The sequence below is a fragment of the Convolutriloba macropyga genome, chromosome 15, assembly GCF_964194025.1.
Source record: "Convolutriloba macropyga chromosome 15, txConMacr16.3, whole genome shotgun sequence".
NCBI classification, from domain to species: Eukaryota; Metazoa; Xenacoelomorpha; order Acoela; family Convolutidae; genus Convolutriloba; species Convolutriloba macropyga.
In genome coordinates, this window is record NC_134482.1 from 15739089 (window position 1) to 15765658 (window position 26570).

At 30.5% G+C, this 26570-nt stretch overlaps 1 protein-coding gene across 1 annotated transcript; it reads left to right on the forward strand.

Annotated features, from left to right (window-relative positions):
* The first annotated feature begins 2876 nt into the window (after positions 1-2876).
* LOC142354265 (uncharacterized) lies at positions 2877-26570 on the forward strand. The gene is made up of 2 exons (XM_075406524.1): positions 2877-3097; positions 26272-26570. The coding sequence occupies exons 1-2, from the start codon at positions 3025-3027 to the stop codon at positions 26478-26480; spliced, it is 282 nt and encodes a 93-aa protein (XP_075262639.1). The 5' UTR covers positions 2877-3024; the 3' UTR covers positions 26481-26570.

A 26570-nucleotide genomic window follows, 5' to 3' on the forward strand; every position in this document is an offset into this window, starting at 1 on the left:
GATAGATAGATAGATAGATAGATAGATAGATAGATAGATAGATAGATAGATAGATAGATAGATAGATAGATAGATAGATAGATAGATAGATAGATAGATAGATAGATAGATAGATAGATAGATAGATAGATAGATAGATAGATAGATAGATAGATAGATAGATAGATAGATAGATAGATAGATAGATAGATAGATAGATAGATAGATAGATAGATAGATAGATAGATAGATAGATAGATAGATAGATAGATAGATAGATAGATAGATAGATAGATAGATAGATAGATAGATAGATAGATAGATAGATAGATAGATAGATAGATAGATAGATAGATAGATAGATAGATAGATAGATAGATAGATAGATAGATAGATAGATAGATAGATAGATAGATAGATAGATAGATAGATAGATAGATAGATAGATAGATAGATAGATAGATAGATAGATAGATAGATAGATAGATAGATAGATAGATAGATAGATAGATAGATAGATAGATAGATAGATAGATAGATAGATAGATAGATAGATAGATAGATAGATAGATAGATAGATAGATAGATAGATAGATAGATAGATAGATAGATAGATAGATAGATAGATAGATAGATAGATAGATAGATAGATAGATAGATAGATAGATAGATAGATAGATAGATAGATAGATAGATAGATAGATAGATAGATAGATAGATAGATAGATAGATAGATAGATAGATAGATAGATAGATAGATAGATAGATAGATAGATAGATAGATAGATAGATAGATAGATAGATAGATAGATAGATAGATAGATAGATAGATAGATAGATAGATAGATAGATAGATAGATAGATAGATAGATAGATAGATAGATAGATAGATAGATAGATAGATAGATAGATAGATAGATAGATAGATAGATAGATAGATAGATAGATAGATAGATAGATAGATAGATAGATAGATAGATAGATAGATAGATAGATAGATAGATAGATAGATAGATAGATAGATAGATAGATAGATAGATAGATAGATAGATAGATAGATAGATAGATAGATAGATAGATAGATAGATAGATAGATAGATAGATAGATAGATAGATAGATAGATAGATAGATAGATAGATAGATAGATAGATAGATAGATAGATAGATAGATAGATAGATAGATAGATAGATAGATAGATAGATAGATAGATAGATAGATAGATAGATAGATAGATAGATAGATAGATAGATAGATAGATAGATAGATAGATAGATAGATAGATAGATAGATAGATAGATAGATAGATAGATAGATAGATAGATAGATAGATAGATAGATAGATAGATAGATAGATAGATAGATAGATAGATAGATAGATAGATAGATAGATAGATAGATAGATAGATAGATAGATAGATAGATAGATAGATAGATAGATAGATAGATAGATAGATAGATAGATAGATAGATAGATAGATAGATAGATAGATAGATAGATAGATAGATAGATAGATAGATAGATAGATAGATAGATAGATAGATAGATAGATAGATAGATAGATAGATAGATAGATAGATAGATAGATAGATAGATAGATAGATAGATAGATAGATAGATAGATAGATAGATAGATAGATAGATAGATAGATAGATAGATAGATAGATAGATAGATAGATAGATAGATAGATAGATAGATAGATAGATAGATAGATAGATAGATAGATAGATAGATAGATAGATAGATAGATAGATAGATAGATAGATAGATAGATAGATAGATAGATAGATAGATAGATAGAGAGGTATATAGATAGATAGATAGATAGATAGATAGATAGATAGATAGATAGATAGATAGATAGATAGATAGATAGATAGATAGATAGATAGATAGATAGATAGATAGATAGATAGATAGATAGATAGATAGATAGATAGATAGATAGATAGATAGATAGATAGATAGATAGATAGATAGATAGATAGATAGATAGATAGATAGATAGATAGATAGATAGATAGAAAGATAGATAGGTAGATAGCTTGGTAAAAAAAAGCACTTCATCAAAAAATTAAAAAAAACATCTCTATCTTTTTTATTAAAAAATGCCTTAACACTATAGTTTCTTAATAAATGTTATTCTCCAGGAAGAAAATCAAACGTTTTGCAGTAGTAAACATACGAAATTGCAACAGTTTCTGCAAGATGTTACAAGGAGAGGGAAAAAATAATTGTTATTAAGTGTAAAGGGCGTTAACATTCTTTTCATTTAGCAATTTTTTTAACCAAGAACCTGATATGTCACGCAAAACCTATCAATATCAGAAACTCTCAAATTGTTCTTCCAGAACATATTGTCATTTCTTGGTGCTTCGACCTCATGCCATATCCCTATAATGTAAATGGAAGATTCCTAATTTCCAATCAACCTTAATTTGTTTTTTTTTGTAGTTTTGGGTTCGCAGTTATGAACGTATCTGACAAGATAGCAATTTGAAATGCTTGTTTTTGTAAGTTAAACGCTCTTGTCCCGGATTGAAACTCAGATTGTTTTAATTGTTCCGAATAATAGAAAATGATACCAGAGGTTGACATTAAGGTTTGGACTGCTATCTCAAATTTTGACGGAACGAAAAAAATAAAGCTAAAGTTTTGAAGTGAACTCTCACCGGCAGCTGATCGTTTAAATTTAGGATCTTTTCCGTTTGTGCCCCCAGCTTAGTGGGTGCATATTATTTGCACCCCAAGACGCACGTGCAATATTTTTACTTAATGATTTACCATATAATGACACGTGCTCTGTAATTGGGAAAACATAACGTACTGGGGGCGGGAGGGCACAAGCGGAAAAGATCCTAAGATTAAAATACACTTGAGCTCTTTCTTTTTTTCAAAACCTTTGCCTTTTTAGATTATCACCGGCCCAGTGAAGCATGGAGCAATCTTTTTTCTCCTTATATGGAGTGTGAATGCAGAGTGGAGCCAGAGAGAGAAAGAAAACCAGGAAAAGAATCCCGACAACTGCTATAAGCCTCTCTTCATGTTGGGAGGGGCTGCCGTAGCTGTACTCGGGGCTCCGGTATTGCTGGGAGCAGCCGGCTTTACGACAGCAGGTTATAGTTTTAAGAATTTGTAGGATGTTTTCACTCGGACGGAGACCCATTGCAAGCATATGGCAGTAGTGCATATAACAAGGCTACCAGCCACCAGCCAACTTGGTCCATTTTCCCTCGTAAAAACTAGGGAAACGGACCAAGCCGTCTGCTAACTGGAATCCCCGTTTTATCCACTACTATATTCACCACTATATACACACAAACTCGCTCAATTTTGTGTACAAAAAAGGCATATAGCCTGTATAAAAATTTTGGTAATTATGCTTTTTGTTCTTCTCAATGAAAGTCTCTTTTAACTCTACGATTGCGTTGCGCCATTAAAAAAAATTTGTATGATCCTTGTATGACTACTAGGAGATCAAACAAATCATATATGACCTAGTATGGTTACAAGGAAAAAATTTTATTTTGTTCTTATAGAATGGCTGCAATGATCCAGTTTTTTTTGGTATCAGTTGTTTAGGACGTATTAAATTAAGCTTATTAGTGTAAAGTTTGATATTTTGTATGATCCTTGTATGACTACTAGGAAATCATACAAATCATATATGACCTAGTATGATTACTAGGAATCATATATGACCTAGAATGACTACTAGGAATTTTGTATGATGAGCAACCCGGGTTATGAATTTCATACACAAATATCCAAAAGTTTTCAAAGTTAATTTAAAGCCCAATTTCATATCTAATATACCAAACTATACTGAAACAAATCAGGCTAACCGACCGACCCCGCAAAGTTTTTTTCAATAGAAACGGATGAAATGAGAATCACTCAAAATTGCTTAGAATTGGATAATAAGAAACAAGTTTCTTTAAAAATTTGACTTTACCCTTGGAGACGATTGATCTATGATGTTTAACTGAGTGATTGTATGTACCAGGGTAATTTTTTTGAGCCGAGTCTTGATAGGTCTTGTAAAAAGGTTGACTCGCCTTTACCACGCAACTTCAGTACTGCTCGATCTTTCTTAATGGCTAACTGTGGGGGAGGGTGCAACTACAGAATGCTCGAACACTTCTAATTTTAACTATTAAGCTGACTGAACTCTTAATAAATATCTTTAACAAAAATAGCCGACACTACGAGCACATTACGTGTTCACTTTGCTCTGTCTCTAAACAGTTCAATAAATGATGAAAAGGAAAAGTGCGCGTCATGCTAAAAGGGCCACCTCCATTAACCGACCATCGCCATTAGCAGAATGATATCAAACGAGTGAAAATTTTGAAAATAAGACATCTTTAAATATTAGCTTGCAAGTTGAGTCTTTATTAGAATTTTTATTTAATTTTAAAGAAGATATACAGAGTAATTAATTTAATAGAAGGATTTAATTATTATTTTACTTTTAAAAAGGTAATTACTTTGAAAAGGATAACTAATTTTAAGTCAAAACTCATGTCCGAATGTTCTAGAAAATGATTGTTCTAGAATAATTCTCCGTGAGTGGACCTCCGTGAGTTTCACTTCCCTACAAAAACTAGCAAAAAATTTTAAACAATTTTCGTCGTTCGACGTGATTTTAATATTTTGAGCTTTATCAAGTACTTCTTTATCAGCAGAAAATCTAAACGAGTTGACTAATTTAACAACTCAAATGATAACATTTTGTAAGGAGAACAAATGCATACCCGACAACACCACTGAACATGAAAGTGAGACTGGAAAACGAACAAAAACAGAACTCTTCCAGTTATTCATCTCCAAGTTCAAGTAGGACCTACTGAAATACGAGCATCAGGAAACACTGGACAAGTTTGAAGTGAATATGCCAGAAAATTTAACTATTCGTGATAAACACAGGAATTCATTTAATGTTGGTGAATTTGACCACAGTCAATAACATGGAGGGAAAGTCTTATCTCACCACATTCAATAACATGGAGGGAAAGCTGAATCGTTTATATCTACTGAGAATTTCTGACAGAGGATACATATGGGGGAAAGTGAAACAAGATCATCAAGAGAACAATAAGGATATTCCCTGGAAACGACTGCTGAACGATAAAGTATATTCCTACTCTACTAACCAGAGTTACATAAACTTCTCTCAGGCATGTCAAAACTATCCAAGGATCCTAGTCTCAACATACTACTATTCGGAATGGAAAAAAAATTCGGACAATATTCTTCGCAGAAGTTCAGAAGGATAGCCAGCTACAGTCAAGGTGCATGACAGAATTACAATTTTCTTAAATGATAAACAAATGAGTGGTTTTTGAGAATTATTTTTATTATTAATATTGATAGCCTTACTTCTGATACATTAATATTGATCTCCTTACCACTGATACATTATTATTGGTATCCTTACTACTGATACATTAATATTAATATCCCCTATTATTATTGTTATCCGTCTACTGAATAAAATGTTTAGGCTCAAATTTTGTTAGTAACTCAATTTATAGGGAAGTTCTATTTCCAATAAATTGTAGCCCTATAATATGGCCAAGTTGCTGTAAAGTTTTAATCCCCTATGGTTAGCACTTGTTAAATGAGTGGTTTTGCAAGATTGAAAAATTAATAGCAATAATAAAATTTTTTCTAAATGTAAAATCGAAATTAAGCCTTATAACCCGCTCACTCCCGCAAAAATACAATAGATCTAAATCAAAGGGAACCTGCTTTGCCAATTGTGAAACATGGTGGAAGACCTATCAGGTTGAACCTGCTTCGCAGATATTATACTTATAAACATGCTCTCTAAACTAGTTTCTAGTATGGCCAAATCTATATCTGTTAAGATAGATGCACAATCTGAATCTTCCATTTCTAAAACTAAAGAAAGAAATATGCTTATAAATTTTACCCATATTGCACTCTAGATATTGATTTGGATTGGCATAATGGTCACCCAAATGTTTAATATAGTCTTTTACTTCAATTATATCTTTGCATATATAACAACAATATTCTACCTCTTTGCAATCATTACAACACTCTTTCCAATACTTATTTTTACACTTATCACATTTCTTTTTCACTTTCGAAAAATTATTTTTTCCAAAATTTTTCCCTAATAAAATGCACCATGTCTCACTCAACTAACAGTAATGAAAACTTGTGCGACGTCTGTGATTTATCCTTTGGAACAAGGAAAGGTTGATACAGACATCAATTATATGATTATAAACATAAAGAATTGTTAGAGAAAATGTTTGGCTCTGATGATGAAGCCCCAATTAATGCTAAGCCTAAAGCTGAAAAAATTATACCCCCATCACCCCAACCCATACCAGAAAATATGGAGAGAGTGTATGAACCAGAAGAAAAATTTTACTTCCTCCGACCTAAGCCCCAAACTGAGAGTATATCTAAAATTGTTAGTAAGCCTAAATCTGAGAGTAAGCCTAAAGATAACATCAAAATTATTATTGAAACTAAACCCACTACTAAAGCTAATCCTCCAACTAAACCAAAAAATAATATCTACAGCAGAATTAAGTATGAATGTAAAGAAGGTCATGCAGAACTTAAAAATAAAATAGCCCTAGCTACTCACTCATATAGTCATAATCGTAAGTATCTAGAAAACACAGGACATTTTGATATAAACTCCAGCCAGAACATGAAAGAATTTTAAATTACTGATAAAGCAGGAAATTACATTGAAGATATAGATGAAGCTATTTATAATTCTTTAGAAGAGAAAAGTTCAGAAAAGTTAAGAGTTATAAATATAAGATCACAGCCGAGTGTGAGTACAAGAAGAGAACCAAAGAAGAAGCTAAGATCACAAAAAAATTCTTCAACACTGACTCTATTATTAATAACGCAATATATGAAAATGAAGACTTCAAACAATGGCTAAACTTTGAAAAAGAAATATACGAAGGCTATGGCTATGACTTTGAGTTTCTCGGATTAAAGTATTCAGATCAATATTGAACCAACTAAAGCATCAATTGGTAGTTATATAGATTTACGCCGATCTCAAAACTCTAAATCAATATTAAATATACGAAATTCCTAATACAATTGGTTGCAACTAACTAATACTGCCATGGACAATGCAACACGTGAAAGCAAATACCAGAATAAACTAATTGCACCAAGACAACAACATGAAGATGACTTTGGCTATATACTAAGAATACAAAAATTATATAATATTAATATTTGGATATACACACCCTGTGGTGATGGTAAAGTAGAATTACTTAAACCAGTGGATGACTTTGAAAAAGATAGAAAATATGTTAGAATATTAGTTTGGGAAAAAGCCGGAGTGGAACACTGTGCTCTAATTAGAAACATAGAAACCCTGTTAGATCGTCCAAATTAAAATAACATTAAATATTATTATTGTGATGGATGTACATATTGGTTTAACTCTCAAATTAAATATGTCAATCATATATGTAGCCACTCTTTCAACCGAGAGATCGTTTGTCCCAAGAAAAAACATTACTTTTACAAATGAACATAAGCGCCAGAATACAAAAAAATATTATTACTGCTGATATAGAATGTTGCATTGTTGAAGTCACATCTAATGATTATAAGTATGTAATAGCTGAACACACACCAATAAGCATTGGCTACATCTGGCAAAGTAATTTCAAATACTACTTTGGTCTAGACTGCATCAAAAGATTTTCTAGAGATATATCAGAAATAGAAACAGGGAATAATTTCAAGTTGAACAAACCAATGATATTTAATAAAGAGGATGAATTATATCATGAAACCATTAACACTTGTCATAAATGCAGCAAAACATGCATTAATAAAGTAAGAGATCACTGTCATGAAACTGGTAAATATAGAGGACCAGCATGTAGAGTGTGTAATCTAAGACACAAACAACAAAACTTCATTCCCGTAATATTCCATAATGGCTCTAGTTATAATATCAATCTACTATATAGTGAACTCTTTAAACAGAATAATGATAAAAGAAAAGCAGATAACATTCCACTAGCTGCTGGTAAGTCTAAGATGTTTAGCATCGGTTGTCTTAAATTGTGTAAAACTAAAACATTATATTCATATGACTACTTTGGTTTGGTCTTATACCAAGAAGTTATAGTTAATCTAAATACAGAAGACTTCAAATGATCTCTATCTAATAAATTACCAACACAGGAAGAAGTCGATAACTTTAATAAAGACAACAGTCATAAAACTGGCAAAGATCTAACTATAGAGTATTTAGAGAATGATGTGGAAGTATTAGACTACTGCATGAATGAATATGTTAATTTAAGTATGAAAAATTTCGGGCTCAACCCTCTACACTATGTAAGTCTCCCGGGTTATTGTTTTGATTGTTGGCTAATGTCAAGTGGTGTTACGTAAGATTTATTACAAGATAAGCAAATGCTAGATGATTTTGTTGAAGCAAAGAGAGGTGGTATATGTGGACTAATGGGTGATAGATATATTAATAAAGCAAATGCTAATGCTAATGCTAATGCTAATGCTAATGCTAATGCTATTAGTAAAAACAAGTCTATATGGTACACAGACGCAAACAACCTATACGGCTATGCAATGATGCAGAAGCTACCTTATACGGACTTCAAGTACTCTGACACATCTATAGATGTTGTAATAAATACTCCAGATGATAGTGATCATGGTTACTATACAGTTTGTGATATTAATTAAACTAATAGTTGTAAAGAGAGGAAAGAACAGCTTGCACTAATGCCCAATAGAAGAAAAGATAAATGATAATAAGTTAGGCTATAGAGAAAGAGATGGAGGCAAGGAAAGATCAGAGATATTAATCTTAGATAAAAACAACAAAACAGAATATATGGTTCATTATAGGATGTTAAAGTTCTATGTTAAGATGGGTGTAAAAGTAACTAAAACTCATAGAGTAATTCAATTTAAACAAGATTACATATGTAGAGACTATATTCAAAACAATACTAATAAAAGAGCAACAGCTAAAACTGAAGCGGAAAAGGATGTAAGTAAACTAATGAACAACTCACTATATGGAAGAATGCGCATGAATCCTCTACACTTCCTTCAAATTAAGTTCTTACACGATGAAGAAAAGATAATGAAAAGTATAAGTAAACCAACATTTTAAGAATATAAGTAGATATAAGGATTATAGCCAAATTGAATATATGAAGAAAAAAATAGAATATGATTCTCCAGTATATGTAGGTGTTACTAAATTAGAATTAAGTAAATTACACATGTATGATGTATTCTATAATATTCTTCAACCATCTCTCAAAGATCTAAAACTCCATTATATGGATACTGATAGTTTTGTATTAAGCTTTAGCGAGGGTAATGTTGACAATGAACATATGGATCTGTCCATTCTAGATCCATCAATCAAAACTAACAATAAAGTTCCAGGTAAATTCAAACATGAATTGGGAAGTAGAATAATAGAAGAGTTTATAGCCCTGTCACCAAAGACATATAGCTTTAGAGATTACCCAAATAAAACTAAAGAGAAAGGAATAGGGAATTGTAACAATACTAAACATAAAGAGTATTATAATGCATTAATGTATAACACGCAGAGAACTGTAGATGAATGTAGACTAAAAAAAGTTGATGATAGAACAATAAAACGTATACTATTGGGAAAAGATGGTGTAACTGGTAGGGGTTTAAATAGCACTGACATTGGCCTTGGCATTGAACGAAATAATTTAGTAGAAATATTAGAATTACTTATACTAGAAACAAAAGCTGGTCATGCTGGATTAAAGAATGAAATGTTAAATATATCTAAACAACTATTATCTATGAATATTATTAAACAAGAACAACTAGATAATTTTGTGTTTAATTATGGTAAACAAATAATGGTGGAAAAACAACAAGACACAATTTAAACTAAACAACAACTACTAGCTAAAGAAGTATTTAGCTCCCAAATAACAAAGTTTAGAAGGGAAAGAATAATACCATTATATAAAGATGAAACATGGTCACAAATCATCTCTAAGTAATTACAATTATACTTATAAGTATATATTAACAGTTAGAGAAAAGTTCACAAAATATGCATGGGCTATTCCACTGAAGAATAGATCTGGTTTATCTATAACTAATGGATTTAAAATAGAATTAGGTGAACATAGAGAACCAGAAAAGTTATGGATAGATAGAGATAGTGAGTTTTACAATAAAACATTTAAATATTTACTTAAAGAATATGAGACGGAACTATATTCTACTTATAGTGATTTAAAGGCTGTATTTATAGAGAGATTTAATAGATTATTATTACACACAATTAATAAACCAATGTTCATCATTGGTGATGGTAATTGGGTAAATATATTAATTGATGCTGTTGTAGGATATAACAAAAACATTCTTTCAACGATCAAAAATATACACGTTGATGCTTCTAATAATCCCGATAAGGTTAAATACACTCTTAGTTTTAAAATACATCTAAAGTTAAAGTTGGTGATTATGTTAGAAATGCTGACAAACGTAACATTTTCTCTAAACGATACACTTCTAACTGGAATAGAGAATAGAAGATATTAATGGTGAGATCATAGAAGGTAAATACTATGAACAGGAACTATTAAAATCGGAGTTTGATTTTGAATCTAATAATAAGGTTTTGGAATCATTAGGTATATTTCTTACTGTAAACAAAAACAAAGATGACAAGAAATAGATTCAATCAGGCTAAACATCAATCAACATCAACATCAATGAACAACTTAACACTAAGTAAGGCTCATGGTCGATCCCTGCAAGATAATCATAATTTTGACATGAAAGATACTTATAAAATTGCAAATGTACACCCCCCCCATAGATCAAATAGATGTTGTTAATAAAGGGTATTGTTTCTCGGATTAAAGTATTCAGATCAATATTGAACCAACTAAAGCATCAATTGGTAGTTATATAGATTTACGCCGATCTCAAAACTCTAAATCAATATTAAATATACGAAATTCCTAATACAATTGGTTGCAACTAACTAATACTGCCATGGACAATGCAACACGTGAAAGCAAATACCAGAATAAACTAATTGCACCAAGACAACAACATGAAGATGACTTTGGCTATATACTAAGAATACAAAAATTATATAATATTAATATTTGGATATACACACCCTGTGGTGATGGTAAAGTAGAATTACTTAAACCAGTGGATGACTTTGAAAAAGATAGAAAATATGTTAGAATATTAGTTTGGGAAAAAGCCGGAGTGGAACACTGTGCTCTAATTAGAAACATAGAAACCCTGTTAGATCGTCCAAATTAAAATAACATTAAATATTATTATTGTGATGGATGTACATATTGGTTTAACTCTCAAATTAAATATGTCAATCATATATGTAGCCACTCTTTCAACCGAGAGATCGTTTGTCCCAAGAAAAAACATTACTTTTACAAATGAACATAAGCGCCAGAATACAAAAAAATATTATTACTGCTGATATAGAATGTTGCATTGTTGAAGTCACATCTAATGACTATAAGTATGTAATAGCTGAACACACACCAATAAGTATTGGCTACATCTGGCAAAGTAATTTCAAATACTACTTTGGTCTAGACTGCATCAAAAGATTTTCTAGAGATATATCAGAAATAGAAACAGGGAATAATTTCAAGTTGAACAAACCAATGATATTTAATAAAGAGGATGAATTATATCATGAAACCATTAACACTTGTCATAAATGCAGCAAAACATGCATTAATAAAGTAAGAGATCACTGTCATGAAACTGGTAAATATAGAGGACCAGCATGTAGAGTGTGTAATCTAAGACTCAAACAACAAAACTTCATTCCCGTAATATTCCATAATGGCTCTAGTTATAATATCAATCTACTATATAGTGAACTCTTTAAACAGAATAATGATAAAAGAAAAGCAGATAACATTCCACTAGCTGCTGGTAAGTCTAAGATGTTTAGCATCGGTTGTCTTAAATTGTGTAAAACTAAAACATTATATTCATATGACTACTTTGGTTTGGTCTTATACCAAGAAGTTATAGTTAATCTAAATATAGAAGACTTCAAATGATCTCTATCTAATAAATTACCAACACAGGAAGAAGTCGATAACTTTAATAAAGACAACAGTCATAAAACTGGCAAAGATCTAACTATAGAGTATTTAGAGAATGATGTGGAAGTATTAGACTACTGCATGAATGAATATGTTAATTTAAGTATGAAAAATTTCGGGCTCAACCCTCTACACTATGTAAGTCTCCCGGGTTATTGTTTTGATTGTTGGCTAATGTCAAGTGGTGTTACGTAAGATTTATTACAAGATAAGCAAATGCTAGATGATTTTGTTGAAGCAAAGAGAGGTGGTATATGTGGACTAATGGGTGATAGATATATTAATAAAGCAAATGCTAATGCTAATGCTAATGCTAATGCTAATGCTAATGCTATTAGTAAAAACAAGTCTATATGGTACACAGACGCAAACAACCTATACGGCTATGCAATGATGCAGAAGCTACCTTATACGGACTTCAAGTACTCTGACACATCTATAGATGTTGTAATAAATACTCCAGATGATAGTGATCATGGTTACTATACAGTTTGTGATATTAATTAAACTAATAGTTGTAAAGAGAGGAAAGAACAGCTTGCACTAATGCCCAATAGAAGAAAAGATAAATGATAATAAGTTAGGCTATAGAGAAAGAGATGGAGGCAAGGAAAGATCAGAGATATTAATCTTAGATAAAAACAACAAAACAGAATATATGGTTCATTATAGGATGTTAAAGTTCTATGTTAAGATGGGTGTAAAAGTAACTAAAACTCATAGAGTAATTCAATTTAAACAAGATTACATATGTAGAGACTATATTCAAAACAATACTAATAAAAGAGCAACAGCTAAAACTGAAGCGGAAAAGGATGTAAGTAAACTAATGAACAACTCACTATATGGAAGAATGCGCATGAATCCTCTACACTTCCTTCAAATTAAGTTCTTACACGATGAAGAAAAGATAATGAAAAGTATAAGTAAACCAACATTTTAAGAATATAAGTAGATATAAGGATTATAGCCAAATTGAATATATGAAGAAAAAAATAGAATATGATTCTCCAGTATATGTAGGTGTTACTAAATTAGAATTAAGTAAATTACACATGTATGATGTATTCTATAATATTCTTCAACCATCTCTCAAAGATCTAAAACTCCATTATATGGATACTGATAGTTTTGTATTAAGCTTTAGCGAGGGTAATGTTGACAATGAACATATGGATCTGTCCATTCTAGATCCATCAATCAAAACTAACAATAAAGTTCCAGGTAAATTCAAACATGAATTGGGAAGTAGAATAATAGAAGAGTTTATAGCCCTGTCACCAAAGACATATAGCTTTAGAGATTACCCAAATAAAACTAAAGAGAAAGGAATAGGGAATTGTAACAATACTAAACATAAAGAGTATTATAATGCATTAATGTATAACACGCAGAGAACTGTAGATGAATGTAGACTAAAAAAAGTTGATGATAGAACAATAAAACGTATACTATTGGGAAAAGATGGTGTAACTGGTAGGGGTTTAAATAGCACTGACATTGGCCTTGGCATTGAACGAAATAATTTAGTAGAAATATTAGAATTACTTATACTAGAAACAAAAGCTGGTCATGCTGGATTAAAGAATGAAATGTTAAATATATCTAAACAACTATTATCTATGAATATTATTAAACAAGAACAACTAGATAATTTTGTGTTTAATTATGGTAAACAAATAATGGTGGAAAAACAACAAGACACAATTTAAACTAAACAACAACTACTAGCTAAAGAAGTATTTAGCTCCCAAATAACAAAGTTTAGAAGGGAAAGAATAATACCATTATATAAAGATGAAACATGGTCACAAATCATCTCTAAGTAATTACAATTATACTTATAAGTATATATTAACAGTTAGAGAAAAGTTCACAAAATATGCATGGGCTATTCCACTGAAGAATAGATCTGGTTTATCTATAACTAATGGATTTAAAATAGAATTAGGTGAACATAGAGAACCAGAAAAGTTATGGATAGATAGAGATAGTGAGTTTTACAATAAAACATTTAAATATTTACTTAAAGAATATGAGACGGAACTATATTCTACTTATAGTGATTTAAAGGCTGTATTTATAGAGAGATTTAATAGATTATTATTACACACAATTAATAAACCAATGTTCATCATTGGTGATGGTAATTGGGTAAATATATTAATTGATGCTGTTGTAGGATATAACAAAAACATTCTTTCAACGATCAAAAATATACACGTTGATGCTTCTAATAATCCCGATAAGGTTAAATACACTCTTAGTTTTAAAATACATCTAAAGTTAAAGTTGGTGATTATGTTAGAAATGCTGACAAACGTAACATTTTCTCTAAACGATACACTTCTAACTGGAATAGAGAATAGAAGATATTAATGGTGAGGTCATAGAAGGTAAATACTATGAACAGGAACTATTAAAATCGGAGTTTGATTTTGAATCTAATAATAAGGTTTTGGAATCATTAGGTATATTTCTTACTGTAAACAAAAACAAAGATGACAAGAAATAGATTCAATCAGGCTAAACATCAATCAACATCAACATCAATGAACAACTTAACACTAAGTAAGGCTCATGGTCGATCCCTGCAAGATAATCATAATTTTGACATGAAAGATACTTATAAAATTGCAAATGTACACCCCCCCATAGATCAAATAGATGTTGTTAATAAAGGGTATTGTGACAATAACCTATCATCTAGTAATAAAATAGATATTTTAAGTAAAAAAATAACTGAACTAAGAAAAGATAAATTTGAAGAAGTTAGAATTGACCAACTAAATGCAAACATTATTGGTTTGCCATCATCTGCAACCAATGGAGACACTGTATAGATTGATGGTGATACAGTTTAACTAGTTGCCCTTAACTCATCTAATATATCCACATTAGCCAATAAGTTGAAACTAATATTGTTCATTTTGGCAACAAAGTTTCCGCAGATACCATTTCTAAATACAATGAATTAAAAGTGGAGTTTAATAACAATAAGTTTAGTCAGTCAATTACTAATATTCAATTAGGTGATGAATTTGTTGATAGATAGAGAGGTTTAAGTGAAAACCATATATTAATGATGAAGATAGTTATAAAATATATAAAGCTATATTAGTAGAAAATAAGCTAGTAGACAACAAAGAACAAGCAAGATTAGAGATGCATTATGATTTTAAACAAGAAGATATAATGAAGCATATTGAGAGTTATTTTACTACTGGAAATGAGTCAACCAACAGCACCGAGTGAAAGATTATTATATCCAGATCTCTCATCTGTATCAGAAAAATTGATAAATGAAAACATTCAAGCTAATAATAATTTAATAACAATATTAACATTATAAAAGATATTAGAAGTTATTATCAAACTGAAACTAATAACAATAATAAGAAGTTAAGTAGATTTAGGAATTACATTAACATTGCTGAGATAACAGAAATACTATTATCATCTATAGCAACAACTGTAACATAAACATATGTTGCAATAACAGGTATAGGATAACCTTATTATATACCCACAGCTTTTGCTGCAGCAACTGTTTGTGGTTCATTATCAAAAACAATTAATACTAAAATAAGAAATAAAATTATAAAGTATTCACAAATGCATATTTTAAGTAAACAGTTTAGTGGTTAGTTTAATAAACCATATACTAAATTAATAATGATAATAAGATAGATAATGACGAGTATAGTGGATTAGTCAAGGTATATGAAGAATATAAGAAGAATAAGAAAAAAAATGATTGTTTTTTAAACTAAAGTTCATAGTGTTTAGTTATAATAATGTATTTAGTAATAATAATATTAATATTATTATTATTTACCGTTAGATGTAGGTATAGCCATAGTCCTAGTAATAGTTAAAATCATAGTCGTAGACTTACACTTATGGTCATAGTCATAGTGATAGCCATAGACTTACACTTATAGTCATAGCTAAAGTTATAGTCATAGTCATAGTCATAGTCATTTGAGAAGCAGTTCCTGGTAGACAAAATTATTATTTAAACTCTAATATAATTAAACTATCTCTTCTTTGTACCTAAATATAACCCTCTACCTTTCTACTACTCTTATACCTTCACCAGTAGTTGCAAATTTAATTAAATCAGGTGTGGCTGCTAGAGCTGCTTTAGGGCTTCTAGTTGCAGCTGTACTTCCTATTTTACTTGCTATTTCTAATGCTCTTACTGGGTTATTACCAACGTTCTTTCCAAAGTTAACTGTTGCTTTACCTACACTCTTAAAGGAACCTTTCAATCCTTCTGCTTCTATTGTTTCATCAGATACTGTCATTGGTTCATTCCTTTTACATTTAGTACAATTACCCTTTAACATCTTAGTTCCTTTGGCTGAGAAAACCCCTCTTATATCATTAGTACCGCTATAATGCCTACCATCAACACAATAAGAATTAGTTTTAAACTTATTAAAGCTACACATATTTCTATATAAAAAATAATGGAAGTTAAAAAGTATAATCCCTTTGTTGTTAAGCCTAAGACTAAGACTAAGCCCAAGCCACTACCTAAGGTTAGCACTAAGCCAAAGCCCAAGACCAAACTTGAAGCTAGAGGTCTAACTCTAGAGAATAAAAAGAAACTAGATACTATTTACGCTAAAGGTTTTGTTAAGACTAGTAGGATATAGTTTGATTAAGATAACGACTAGAATAAAGACTAGAGCAATTACTAGAGATAACTCGCTATAAGTATAAGTATAAGTATATGGGTACGACAATGTATGAGTACAAGTATATAACTATAACTAAGTAACTATTACTATGCTATTATTATTAACTATAACTACAACTATAATATTATTATTAAATATAACATTGACTATAAATATAACTACGAGTTTATAGATCTTCGGTCATCTGCGAAGCAATTTCACTGATCCACGAAGTGGCTTTGCCAATCAGTTTCCTTAGGAAACTATATCAACCATCTTATTACCATCACCATTAACACTAATAACCTTTCTGGTCAATACCAATGCATGACATATAACATCATGACATAGCCCATTATAACCTTTATTAAAGCTAACAATCTCTTTAAAAGCCTCATTATAATTATTGGTTCCATAATTAATATTCATTCTATCCTCGGGATAAAACTCACTACCAATCTTACAATAACTTTCAGTAACATTCATTATATCAAATGTACTTGCATCATGAGTTTGTTCATTAACATTATTATTTTCAAAACCGACTTTATATATTGTGGTCTTTCCATACCACTTTCCATACCTATATAAAACAAGAAGTTAGTACCATTGGGTACATTCTTGTAAAATGTCTTTCTTTCATAATAAGTAAAATCAATATTGTTCTTTTTATTTAATCCTTTCTGTACAATAATTCTATTATCATTACTGGGATCAACACTAGGTATACACCATGATATATCTCTAATTTTTATATTCCATCTTTAGCCACCCGGCCAGGATCAGCATCAACTCTAAATAGAGCTTTATCATTATTATTTCTTTTTAAAATTAGTTTAAATCCTAATCCGTATATAATCTTTTCTGAGTCATTCACAAAACCAAATAGATCACTCATCTTAACCATCATATACATATGTCCTCTTTCTGCAGCAGCATGATCACCTTTGAGTTGACTATCTCTATAACCTTTATTTCTAACAAAACCACTCTCATATTCATCTCCAGTTCTAGTTAATAACTTATACATTAATAGATTAGGATGACAATGATCTATATATTCAATTGTCCTACCACCACTAGTTTCAAGCTTAATTGAACTATATAATGCCATCATACCATAAATAACTAATATGATATTAGCATTATTAGCAAATACACCACCAGCCTTATCTGATACATCAAACTATATCTCTAGATTTGAATCGTGTATATTTAAATGGTTCTCTTCTCTATTGAGTATGATATTCATATTGGTATTAACCGAATTCATTGCTTCTAGATTATTTGGTTTATAATTGATAACCTTACATTTGTGTATGTCATTATTAAATTCATAAGTTGTATTCAAATCAAAGTCCATTTTTATAAGTCAAAAAATGATGGACAATTAAATCTTATGGGAACTACAAAAGATACATAAAGCTTTACCTAAAACTAAAGAAGAACACACACTTAAATTTAGAAGGATAAAGCCAACAGAAAAGCTTAATTTTAGTGAACCTGTACTTAATACAAGAAAATTAGGTTTAATTAGATTATCTGTTTATAATTCGGTGTTTAATGCGAATAGAGGGAATACTCAATTTTTGTATAATGGTAACATTTTAGCTGTTACACCAGGTGCATATGATTAACTGAAAAACTGAAATAGCACAATTAAAAGAAAGAAACTATATGGTAACGTTATAATAGAACCCGATAAGAATACAATGAACTGTTTAATGGAAATAAAACAAGGTGCAATTAACCTTGATGTAGAAAACTCAGTAGCCTCATTACTAGGTATTAGAAAAGAAGTATACGATCAAGGTAAATATGCATCTCAAAAGATTATTGATATTATTGGTTCTAGTACTATTATTATTCATTGTAATCTTATATCTGGTGTTTAAGATAATGGCAAAAGCACAGTCATACTCTATACTTTTAGCCTAACAGAACCACCAGGTTACTTGATAAATATTACACGAATTAATGTCTTATATCGAAATGTAACAAAGGATAGAATAGAATATTTTGAATTTCATATTGATGACGAACATGGAAGACCAAACGATTTCAATGGTGATGTGTTGAGTTTTACTTTACATCTGATTTAGTTGTAAGCTTATACTTACACTTGGGCTTATACTTAGACTTATACTTAGACTCAGATTTATACTTAGACTTAGACTTAGACATAGATATAGTCTTATTCATGGTCATAGTCATAGCCATAGACTAAGACTTATACTTATACTTATACTTAATTATAAATATTATTAAACTATAAAACTCTCCAATCCCAATTAATTCTTAGTTTACCACAATCATATCTATTTTTGGATTTATCAATGACAATGTAATTATAAGGCCTGGACCACACCTTTTCACATATATTACTAAAATCACTATAACTAAGTTGAGATCCAGTAAAAAGATCATAATATATAGCAGTGATGGTTTTGCCCGTTTGTTCAAAGAAAATAAATTGATTACAGTTTTATCTAACATTCTGCCTATCTGCTGAGAATATATTTTGTTTAAGATATATCATATCACAATTCTCATGTCTAGCTCTACAAAAGTATTCATTAATAATTGGTTCCTTTGCTATAATATCATCAAGTATCATGAGTTTCTTTATTTCTTTTGGTAGTTATTTGGGGTGGGGTAATTCTTTTATATCCTTAATAAACACGATATCATTATAGTCTAAACCAATATTGATCACCAGTAGGACCAATGATATAAAATCTATCAAAATGTATGCCGGGTATAAATAGATTCTTTAATAAGACTGTCTTACCACACTCACTAGGACCTGCTATTATACATCTGAGGTTTTCTGGGAAGGGGGCATAGACCGTTATATAACTATCAGTTATCCATGATTGTAGACTTCCATTAACAGTGATAAATAAATTTCCTTTACTATTTACTGGTGCCGCAAGCCTTGATGCCTTTAGGGGAGGGGCCCCTCCACATCAACATTGTGAACAAGGCTTATCTCTTTGTTTGGAGGGGGAATCACGAGCCTTCGACCATACTATGTCATCTTCTTCTGATAAGGAGGATTCTTGTTTGTCATCTGCAAAGCATGTTCCCTGATTGTCATTGCCATTATCATTATCATTACCATTATCATTAACAATATCATCTGAGAAGCAGGTTCCCTGATTGTCATTAACTTCAATTTTACCTTTAACTTTACAACTAAAGCAAAAACACTTATCTTTCATCTTCGGACATTTAACTTGATTAACTAGAATATACAAAGCACCCTCTATTGTAAATCTTCTATCAATAAGATAGATCATATATAAACAATATGCACCACAATAAGATTCATCATATTCATGTATTCTTTCATGAGAGCCTAGATCAGCATAATCTTTTAAGAATAATGGTGGAGTCTCAACACCGAAACTGTCAAAGTAATAACTTTTCCGCCTCCCCTTCTTATAACTAAAACCCAGTGAGTGCCAACAGTTGGATTTAAATTAACAATAATGTTGAAGTTGGTTTCATAATTCATTTCTGGTTTCTCATCTCTCATTATTAATTCTATTGCGGTTAGACTTACATCTTTACCTATATCTTTTATTCTGAAATTACCCATTGGTTCATTTTCAATACCAAATTTATTATTGAATTCTTCAAAACTTAGGATAAGCATTTTTTATATAATTAATATTAATGTTTAATTAAAAGTCTAAGTCTAAGTCTAAGTCTAATTATAAATCTAAGTCTAATTATAAGACTATATTCAACATATAAAAATGGAGAACGGTCCCTTAATTTTTATTCTCGTGTTAGTAGCATTTGTTTGTTTTATAATGTATTATGACCTGCCAAGTAAATATACAAAACTAGAAGAAAACTTTGGTGGGTTTATGAATAGAAGATCAGTTAAATTTGAATTTGAAAAGTTACCATTACATATTATTGTTTATGGTGCTACTGGTACGGGAAAGACTTATTTTGTTAAACAATATTTAAAGTTATACTTAGATCAGAATCAAGATCGTAATCAAAATCAAGATCAGAATCAAAATCAAGATCAGAATCAAAATCAAGATCAGAATCAAAATCAAGTTCAGAATCAAAATCTAAATCAGAACCCAAATGAAGATCAAAAGTCTATGATGGGACAAGAGCCAAAGCAAATAATCATAGTATGTAAAGATGAAAAGGATTGGAATGATCCCAAGACTGGCGTTCCCTATGCTGGATTTGAAATGGGTGATATACATATGATCACAATGAAAAATATACACAAATTCCAAAATAGTGTAATTGTTCTCGATGATATGGGTGATAAGTTTAAAAAGGATATAATCAATTATTTTACAGAAGGAAGAAATAGAAATATTCAAATGATTGTAATGTGTCATAAACCAGCTCAGATAGATATTATGGCTAGAACGAATTGTGATACTATTTATATAACAACTTATAATGGAGCTGAGCTATTTAAGAATTCTAATAAAACATATAAATGTGGTCATGATTTCCATGGTATAATTCAAGAGTTAAATAAAAGTTATTATAATTGTACAAATGGAATAGATGATGCACTTCGTTATGGTATGATTAAATATAATTAGAAGGAGGGAACTTTTATTATTATTGATACAAATAGAACTATGATATATGACTCAAGAGTTGGTTTCCTAGACTTGAAAGCTCTTAGTTTAAAAGATAAATTAGAGAGCGATGAGATAGATAAACTTATAGCATATATGAAACCACTATTGATTAATGCTACAGATACCGCTGTCGTTAATACAGATAACTATCAGTTCTATTTTAATAAACTTCTTACTTTAAACAATATTAAAATTCAGAATGATGTTCTAACAAAAGAAAAGATTGCTGGTAATCGGACAAAGTACATGGGGGGTATATCGGGGGGTTTGAGTGCAAAATTTACGATATATAACTATTAAACCCGATACAACATTAAGAACTGCGGCACACGTGGCAGCACATGCAAGTCATGTGATAAGTAGAACAGGTGCATTATTGAGCTATGCTTGGGGCGAGGATGGGTTACCACCTTCATATCAAGAGTATGATCGAGAAAGAGCTTTTCTTTGTATAGTAATACCAATCAACAAGTAGAGCATATTGATGAAGAGATTGAAGTTCTAAACGAAAAAGTTAGAGATGATTTAAAAGATCTATATAAAAATAATCAAAAATTGAAGAGATGAGGTTATAAATTTCGTTGGAGATAAAACTGGGTTGGGTAATGAAAAAATTTTAGATAAAAGATATAAAAATAATACTCTTAATAAACTAGGCATGGAAGTTTTAGGTATGTTTGCCTTCTCTAAAGATAAATCTAGAAGTTTAATTGAATTTATAGCTGGTTATAAATAATTATAAAATAAAAAAATATAAAACTGTAAGGATAAAGTCTGATTAGTTTTAAGAGTTAATAAATAAATAAATATAAATGTAAATTTGTAAATATAATAAAAAATAATTAAATCAATAAATAATTATAAATAAATAATTACAAATATAAATATAAGCATAAATATAAATATAAATATAAGTATAATTATAACTATAAATAAATAAATAAAAAATTGAAACTATAAATAATATGAATTTTTTGATTACTTACAAATAATGGATATGAAATGTTTAGATTGTAATTATAGATGTGGAACCCCACACAATTTGCTTTTTCATTATAAAATAGAACATAAAGATAAATTTAGTAAGTGTGCATGTGGAAATCAAACAATAAGTGGTAATTGTGTCGAAGAAATTTCTTTTATGTTAAGGGGTACTACTTCAAAATGTTCCAGCTCTAGCTCTAGCTCTTGTTCTATCTTTAGCTCTAGCTCTAGCTCTAGCTCTAATCCTAATTCTAATTCTAATTCTGATTCTAATCTGCGAAGCCATGCCACTTACGGAGCCCGTTCACTAATAGTCATATAGAAACAAAATTTGATACAACAAATAAAATTTGTGTTATAACTTTTATAAGTTATTGTTCAATTGATATAGAGCAAATCAATTGAACAATGCAACCAATACACAAACAAAAGCATCTCAAAAAAACGAGAAACTGAAACAAACAAATTAAACAAAAATATGCTTATTGCTAAAACTCTTGAAGCTTTTACATCTAAGGCAAAAACTAATCCCATTAAATATACCTATTTCAAAAATGTGTTAAAATCCAATTTCTGTTTCTCAAATCGGTCCAGTATTAAATCGGTCCAGTACTATTTCAGCAAAACCTGAAAAAATCATTGGCCCTTAAAGATTGATTATCTCAAAATGAAATCAATTGCCAATTTTGAAATGTTGCTGAAAATCGTGATAGCAATATCTTCGGAATCATTTCTATGTCTCTAGAGGCTATCCAGTAACCCAATTCCAAGCCTTAAAAAATGCATTGGGCAAAGATCGATAGGCAATAATTTTTAGAAAAAATTTCAAATTTCAAAAAAAAAGAAATTCGTTCTATTAAAAAGTTGAAAACCATTCAATCACCCATAGCAACTATAAAAAGCGTTCTATCAAACCCTGGATGAGACTACCTGACTACTGAGGCAACAAAACTGAGTAAAACACAAATGTTTTGAAAAAAAATTGACGAAGATTGCAAATTTTATTTTAAAAAATTCTTAAAATTCGAAGGCTTAAATTGTTGCAAACAAATCAAATGAAACTAACAACCATGCAGTTACTTATTATCAGACCGAATAGATTTTCGGGCGCTTGAGAATGGTCAAATATCAAAAATTGACAAAAACTTTTGGAAACCTTCTAGAATTCGAGACAATGAAATGTTGAAAACCGATCCATTGTTACTAGAAACCACCGAGTGCCTATTATCAAACCTTAAAGAAGATTCCCTGACACCTGAAGCTGGAAAAACACAAAAAAGACAAAAATTTTCAAAAAAAAATTGAAAAAAATTGCGAAACATAGTATCATTTTGCGTGTTTGTGTTTGTAGTACCAAAACATATAGCTCTTAAAATAGCCATAACAAGTATTTTTGTCTCGCAAAAGACCTTCATCAACTTTTAAAAACTTCAACCTAAAAATAATCGAACAAAAAAACTCAACAAAATCACCAAAAAGCATAAAAAATTGCACCATTTTGAGCGCCGAAACTCCTAAAAATTACGTTTTAACCTTAAATTAAAGCCATCCCAGCAGCTGCACCACTCTAAACGTTTGAAGTACTACTACGGCCCAATTTCGGCCTCTAATGAAACCTAATGCCCGCTGGTCTTTACCTGTTTATCCCGTTTTGAAAGATCAAAGTCATTGAAAAATGAGTGAACACATCTTAAAAACATAGCCAGAAGAATTCCGGAAGCGACTCGAAGCGTAAAAACATCAGAAAAAAACCGTAACTGCAACTGAAGCCATTATTTTGTATCAAAACCATTAACACATTGCCTCCCCAGAACTGAAAAATTGGTCATATTTAAACCACTGTCACCAAGAGAAACAAAATGCAGCAAAATTTTATATTATTGAAAACGATTTCTAACGTTAAAAAAGTCCGAAATAATTAGGATGGTCAAAAAACTGATAGACTGAAAATGCTGACAGTGCTATCAATTGGCCTCAAATAATTCATGATTCTAATCTCAAATAAATATAAAAGTACAATAATAAAAGTGCAATAAATAGTAATAACTGGAAATTGTTGAAAAGGTTTTCTAGCAAACTCTCAGTACTGCCTTATAATGAATGAAATCAATTGCAAACCAACGAAATGACGAAAATCTAAAATCATTCAAATTTTTAACATCTGAAAAAATCAATATAACCTAAATAAATGTAGGTGCCAAGACAAAACTAGAATGATACAAACTAGAACGTGAAAAACACGGACATAATGTAAGGAACACCTTAACAAAGACTAATTTTTGATTTTTGAAATTTTAAAATTAAAATTAAAATCAAGAAAAACAAATACATTTCATTGTTCAGCATTCGGGACATAAAAAATACGACAAGTCATCTGAGGCGAAGATCCATCCTCCTGAAAAGAACACAAAAAGCAGAATTCAAAAATGCGCAAGATTGAAACATTTCGCAAAAAATTGTCAAAAACTGTATTTTTAAGACTGTATTTATGAAAAAATTTTAAGTGCTTTTCGAAAATCTAACGCTAGAAAATGATTGAATTTTTATTGAAACGAAAATAAAGTCCTCCCATTTTGCACGAATTTCTAGGAATTAAAACCAAAATACAAACAAAAAATTGAAAAAAATGGAAAAATCTACCAAAACCGGATTAGCATATGAACAATGCGAAATTGAAACACATTTTCAGGCTGTGGAAAACACAGTTATATCAGTTTCCGAGGTTCACATTTCAATATAGCATTGAATAAAAATTATTTCTACAAAAAATCAAATCACAAGCAGAAAAACTGCTAAACGGTTAAAAACTGCAACGGCTAAAAACGTTTATCTATATGTACCATTCAGTCAAAAACTGCTTTTCAAAGTCAAAAAATCATTCACTAAACGCAGCGCATGATCAAAAAAACTTCTCTCGCTCAGAAAGAATTAGTTCACAAGGCAGTTTTTCTCAATTTCGCTTTCTGGTCAAAGCAGCGTCTGAACGATTAATACTTCCGGTAAAAAAACCTTAAGCAAACCAATACTCCTCTTTGAGTCGTAAAAAAACTCAGGGCCCCAATACAATTCAAATTCTTTGAATTGTAAAAAAAATTAAGAGCGCAACAACAGCCGCCTGGAATTGCTCACGCGGCTATTAATAAATTTTAATGACCGATCGACACTGGAAAACACTTGAGCATTAGACTACGAGTTTATAACACTCTTTTATCGCCACTGTTACTAAGTAAAGAGTGGCGATAAAACAGTGGTGATAAACTCGTAGTCTAAATATGGAAACAGTTTGATTAACTTGTAGTCTAAAAAACAAACACGATTGCAACAGGTGTTGATTTAAAAATTTACCACACGGTTGTTATCGCCCTCGAAGTCATCATAACACCTCGGCTTCGCCTCGGAGTTTGGTAACTTCTCGGCGGCGATAACAACTGTGTGGTAATAATCATTCGAGAACACTTTCCTATCTCAAAATTCTTGATAACACGTTTCAACTTCAACCCTATGTTAACTAATTACCCGGAGTTACCGGTCATAGTAAAACAGATCGGTTCCAGTAACTTTGAATAAAGATTTGAGAACTAAATGACTGAAAACTGGTGTTTGAAAGAAAAGTTATCAGCCGGAGTTTGTGATTTACGTATTGAAGTGGTAAAATTGCGTTTCATGCGTTTTTATTATGGGCATGACATATTTTGTCATGAACCGAGCATGATGAAGTATAAATTTCCGAATTGGAAACTCATGTTTCTTTTCTGCGTTGCACTGATAGCTAGATCCGGGTAAGAAATGAATAAATTCTAAACTCCAGGAGTAGCGGCTGGTTCTTTGGCTGCCTGGATGCAAACAGCAACCACTGTGAGTGGGAGTGCGTTCTCTGTCTTACAATCAGTGGGTGCTGGAGGGGCTCTCACTGGATCCATGGCGAAGGCTGTCCTGGCAACCACCGGAGCCGGTGTTGGATATTTATTTGGTGAAAAACAATGCGGCAGTGCACAAAATGAACAAAGCTCTAACTAGGAGAAACCAAAATTGGGCACCAGACGAGGACTGTTTCTTATCAACGGCAGAATTTGGCCTCAAATTGTTTGATATTTATTTTGGAACTGT